Source organism: Triturus cristatus, chromosome 6 (genome assembly GCF_964204655.1).
Source record: "Triturus cristatus chromosome 6, aTriCri1.1, whole genome shotgun sequence".
NCBI classification, from domain to species: Eukaryota; Metazoa; Chordata; class Amphibia; order Caudata; family Salamandridae; genus Triturus; species Triturus cristatus.
In genome coordinates, this window is record NC_140589.1 from 1874984392 (window position 1) to 1874990562 (window position 6171).

Below are 6171 nucleotides of genomic sequence, written 5' to 3' on the forward strand. Positions count from 1 at the left end.
TCTGGAGAAAGTACTAGCTGTTATAGATAGTAGCATTAACACCCTTTCCTGCAGAATTTACACTTTAGATAATATTGTTTCATCTGTTGTTGATATTGTGCAGGATGATATGTCTGTTTTGTATCATGGTCAAAATCAATTGCGTTCTATAATGCAGTTTGCATGGACATTGCAAAGGTTAAAGGCTGGGAAAGTCCCATGGGACTACATGAATACTTCGTCTTTGTTCCTTCCCTTTAATCTAACTGCGAAACAACAATTCATGTCCATGAAGGTTGCGACATACTCGTTACTGCATATTGAAAAGTTAGAACCTTTGCCTTTCTCTGTGGCCGAATTGAACTCCGCTGTGTGGCTTATCCATGGGTTAATAACACTACCATTCCCCTTGTTTAAGGTCAGTTCTTGCATGAAACATTATGCCCTGGGCAGATATGAACCAGTGGGTACTGCCTTCCTGCATGAAGTTTGGTCACTCCCATTTACATACAGGTACATGGGAGACGGTAAAGAAGTCTATTTGAAAGGTGATGAATGCACTTCCATATCTGATCACTCTGTAGTCTGTAGGCACATTCAATTGCATGGCGAGTGCAACGTGTTAGCTCCTAATTTAGCATGCGTCCTGAAAGGGATTCCAGTGCCAGCTATTACACCCTCTTTCACGTTGCTAGCTAGCGGTAGTTATTTGATTTTAAATAACGAAGCTTGCTGCGGGATGCTAGTCGGAATTCCCTACATTGTGACTGTATCACAGAGAGTAGTCTGCTGTAAGAATGTCCTTTTCCCACCCCCGCCTGGGCAGCTGGATGTATCCATCTGGCCTTCCATTCCAACCTTGAAAGCAGAGTTCAACAAGATGAGCAGAATAAGGGCTCTATTGTCTCAAAAAGAGGTCGCACTGACTTCTTCACGTGAAACATTTGTCCTTTACGTAGCAAATACGCGCACCGCGGTGCATGCGCTTTTGAATACTGATCTCCCACTTCAATTTAGTGCCCTGATTCAAACTATATTTAATGCCTCGTCAACAACTGGCTTGGCGCATTTTTTCAAAATTGTGGGCTCCGGCCTCGTGACCTCCTTCCAAGCTATTTTTGGTGTGATACCGGCATTTTTTCATTCTATTTTTTCCAATGTCTTTGGCAGTCTCCCGTTGATTCTCGCCCTCGCGGCTGGGGTGCTGTTGTTGATCTGCTTGCTGCGCAATGGCTGCACAATTTGTGTCACGCGACAGCCTGTCCCAGCTGCTCCATCTTCGTGACCGGATGCTTGAATACTATGGAACATTACCACTGGCAACCGTGAGCATAGCCTATGGATTGTCCTTCCGGTTCTCCTACTTTACATGCATGCAACCTGTTTTTCATTGCCTAGATTGTCCATTCGAATGGGCTCTGGATTTGTGCTTGTCAAACTCGGTGTCTCCTGCCCCGGATTATGATCGACTAATGAGTCCCTTAGTGGCTCACGAGTTGGACTGGACTGGTGTCAGGATTATGGCCTGTGGAGCGGCACATGGAGTCCTAGGGAATTGGGACATCGGTACGGCTGCATATGACTTCCTGGCAGGAAGTTATCTTGAAGAACACGCCAGTTGTCCTCTGATTGTTCTAGAGGCCCCAGTTGTCGAAGAACACGTATATGTTCATTTGCCTTGCTAAACTGGATGGCGGACACTTTTACAGAACATTCCAATGACTTCCTCTTGGAAGCTGTTGCTACTTACTGTGCTTATACGTTGATGGATTAAATTGGAGGTCGTCCAACTTTCCTTGTCTGTCACACACACATATCTGGGTTTTTTGGGGGGGATTTTAATTCGACATTTGGGCGCGCTGAGCCTTTGGAGGATGTTACGATTTTATCATTTTTTTTTTTCTTCTTCTTCGAACTTTCTCTGCCCTTAATATGGATTTCCAATTCGTGCACCTAGTTCCGTTCTATCAAACTTGAACTCTGCATTCCTTATTTGTATCCCTATTTGTTCATGGTCCGATCAAGGGGGGGTGTAGTGAAGGCAGCGATTTATATACATACATTGCTAAGTTAGCATAACCGCGCTAGATGCTAGAAAGCCATTTTGCCACTTTTGCTGCTTTTGCACACAACACTGCAGTTACATGTTATTAATTGATAACTGCTTGCTCGCCTTTTCTGCACATGAGAACTGTCAGTTGTTCACATCCCTAGACGTGCACTGCAACTTTGGTCTGAACATTGTGTGCAGAAACAGTCTGAGCCGCTGTTTTCCACTGTCATTTATAATATGATTTCTCCTTTCATTTTCTATGGTATTGTACCAATGCTGATGGTTTTATTTTTAATCATTTGCCTGCTTATGTTAGCCAAAGTACTGCATCTTAGGACACGTAGTTTATAAAATAAACATTTTAAACTCTACTGTGTCTCTGATTACTCTTGTTGTGGACTGGTATGAGAATAATAACGAACAGGTATTTCCGATTCCCACCATTCCTTAGAGTACTCTAAGTCGCTTGTTCTGGGTTGTCTATACATTGGGACCTCCGATAGAATACAGCTAACGAATGGGACACTGATGCTGGTCGGATAGGGGTTCTGGGTTCTAAGGTGAGTGTTTTGGTACACCACAATTCACTGAGGTCCTGGTTTCCTGCGCATAGTTCTGTGCATGAGCAGAATCCCTGCAACACCACCAAATTCCCCCGAGTAGCATATGATACGCACCAAGTTAAAAACAGGTTATAAGAGCGGTAGGAGAGAGCGTAAACTGAGCCTTTACCTTTCGGTCCCTTTGTGCTGGAGGAACCCTATGATGAAGCATGTCACCCTCGGGTGAGTGAGGGTTCACGTTCATAACATGGTTAAATCCACCTACATGTTTCCAATAAATACAAATATCACATGAAATTCATTCTAACACAATACATGTTTAAAATTTCAACATGTCTTACTTGTAAAATGTACAAAGCTAAGCATGAGGAAAGTCAGCAAAATATTTATTGTCAATTTCCCCTAACTTTAAAAACAGAAAAGAGAGAGAAGTTCAGCCTTTCAGTGGCAACATTACATTGGTTATCCAGACCAGAACCCTACTTTCTGCAAAGTATTCTTACTCCTACAACCAGAGGAGTAAATTACTATTTTAGATTGCATAGGCAGAGTTGCCGTACATTCAGTATTATCATTGCCTTTCGGAACAGCAGTTGAAGATTAAAATATAGAGCTTGGAGGCTTGACTTTGCTATATTTTATGCCACCAGTGCTCATGGGGCAAGGGTTGAGCCAGAACTGGACATTCATCCCAAGCTTGGCCACCTAAAGTTTAGTATATCAGTATTTTTTCATCACAAAATTCTTCAAAAGTCAACACAGGCACCCAAAATTCATTTTTCCTGTCAATGGTATGCCAAAGTCCTTATAAACCTAAACTATTTGGATATCAACAGTACATCACTGTATAACATAGAACTGAAATCCCTCAGCACATGATTGCCATGTTGGAGGAGCTGTACTGTTACTTTATTAGCAGGGTGATGGATGCAAGCCAATTCCACCATGTGAGCATTAGTTCATCTGTGGCTCCTTGAAATATTGAGTGATGTGGAACAGACAACTAAAGACTCAGCCTTCACCCGGAAGTGGATGCACACGGACACCCAACAGGCACATTGTACCTTGTGCTGATACGTACTATTTGGACGACCAGATCGCTTCTTGGTGGCCAGGCACTTTTTTCCAGTTCCAGGTTTCCTTTTACTATTCATTCTTACAAGGCCAATTACTGGACCTTTATTATACCAAAATTCTAGAAGTAGCAGATGTAACATCACATAACATTTCAGATTGTGTCCTTTATCCTGCCTGCTAGTGAGGGGGAACTGAGGGGAAGGCAGTGAAAACAAACAAAATTGAAATAAATACACACTATTACAGGCAGTTCTTCTAAAGCAGAATTATTGACATATTGCAACACATCAGGGCCTGAAAGAGTAGACTGTGCTGTCAGTATGGCAATATCCCAGCTCACACTTAACTCTAAAGGGACTGCCACCCATGACTCCAAATTGTACCAGCTGCTCTGTTCAGTAAGCCCTGCACACATAGACAGCTTCCAGGTTCAGCATGCAACGTCCATGGATAGAACATGCGGCTTGTTGCTATGTATGTTGTTGTTTTCAGTTCTGCCTTTCAGGGGATGGGTTGTAAATACATTGATTGCATGGCTGCATTATTGTTAATAGCAGTCTACTCACTTGTGGCCCTATCTGCTTTGTTTCCATGTCATACAACAAGTTATACTTCTTAATATCGTGCTGAAAGACCTTCATTTTTCAATCACATTAAACTTTCAATAATTAACATTCAATATGGATCCAGGTTCTCCAGCCCTGATAATATATTTAATTACATCCTACATTAATCCATGATGTACAGTCAATAATGATACAAGAGAATTGTAATTTGGATTTATCTTCCACCTTCATTTCCTTGATCCTGTATAATCTATAGTAATCAGGGATTTACTTGTGACCAACTCCTAATGTAACCTTGGCTTGCATTCCATATTTAACTAAATAATGTATCTCAAGGGTTTTAATTCACATTGCTATTACTTGAATACTCATCTTCTGAATGGCAGCTGAACAAAAGTAAGATGTGCATTCAAAAAGCGCCTTTAGGAAAAGATTCTTCAGAGCCATCTTCACATCCTTATTTCGTAGACTGTAGATAATGGGGTTCAGCATTGGTGGGGTCACAGTGTAAAACACAGAGATCATTTTATCCCTATCTCCAGAGCTTTTAGACACTGGTTTCATGTACATGTAGATGGTGGTGCTGTAGAATATGGTGACAACTATCAGATGAGAGGAGCATGTGGAGAACACTTTTATTCTGGCTTCGGAGGAGCGGATTCTCACAACTGTGATAATGATTCGGATGTAGGAGATTGCAGTGAAGAGGCTCGGTATCAAAAGTATAAAGGTTCCTAAACATAAGATTATCATCTCTGTGTCGTAGGTGTCCTCACATGCAATCTTCAGAAGAGCAGGGGACTCACAAATAAAGTGATTAATTTCAGACCCACATAGTGGCAACCGTAATGTAACAAATGTGCCTATGAATGCAAACACACCGCCACATAAGCAGCACAAGGATTCTAATGTAATACAAATAGATAAGCGCATGATGACTGTATAGTGCAGGGGAAATGTGATGGCTACATAACGATCATATGCCATGATTGTAAGGAGCACACATTCTGTAACCCCGAAGAACAACGCAGTGTACATCTGAGCTGCACAGCCAGTAAAACTGATCCTACTTCTAACCAGAAGTTGGGCCAACATGTTTGGAACAATCACAGATGCATAACAAATGTCCACAAAGGAAAGGTTTCCCAGGAAGAAGTACATAGGAGTGTGAAGCCGAATGTCACTGATGCAGGCTGTGATAAGGCTTATATTTCCAATGAGAGTCAACAGGTATACCGTCAAGAATAACACAAAGAGAATAATCCTTACAGTCGGGTCCTGAGATAGGCCAGTGAGTAGGAATTCTGTATTTGAGCTCCCATTTTTAATTTTCATTGACTCCGCTTTCATATCAGCTGTAGAAAAAGAAGACAAACCCGTAATACACACATTGTGCATAATGGTAATATTTGATCAGATAGAATGCATACAGTGGATACACATTTTGTTAACATTCACACCGCACACCCTACAACTTGCACTCAGCACTTTTTATCATTAAAACATGAATCATCCCAATGTCCTTGTACATCCCATTCATCCTTGTTCCCACAGATTACATCATGCAACATGTGGACCGTGGTCATACGAAAGGAGGCGGTCCTCACAAACCTCAAACTTTGGGTAAAACTCACATTTTCCTCATATTTATGAGAGGTAGAGTTCTAAAATCTGAATGGATCCACAAATCTCCAATCACCCTGCAGTCTCACATGTCTCCTGATAAAAGTGGTACCCTACTTGTGTTGGTGGGACCAGTGCCCATAACATGACAGAGCTTAAAACACAACATGGATACATCACTTTTGTCCTCTCAAAACCAACCCTCTTTTGCAATTTGAGTAGCTGTAAATTGTGGGCCCTAGTTCAACAAGCATCCAGGGAAACTATCAAGCCTGCATATTTCTGAAAACTACACCCCGGGAATCTCATG

At 41.8% G+C, this 6171-nt stretch overlaps 1 protein-coding gene across 1 annotated transcript; it reads right to left on the reverse strand.

Moving 5' to 3' along the window:
- Positions 1-4583: 4583 nt before the first annotated feature.
- Positions 4584-5573, reverse strand: LOC146822258 (olfactory receptor 5AR1-like). Its single transcript, XM_085609998.1, has one exon. It carries the CDS (start codon positions 5571-5573, stop codon positions 4584-4586), a length of 990 nt encoding a protein of 329 aa, XP_085466124.1.
- Positions 5574-6171: the final 598 nt, after the last annotated feature.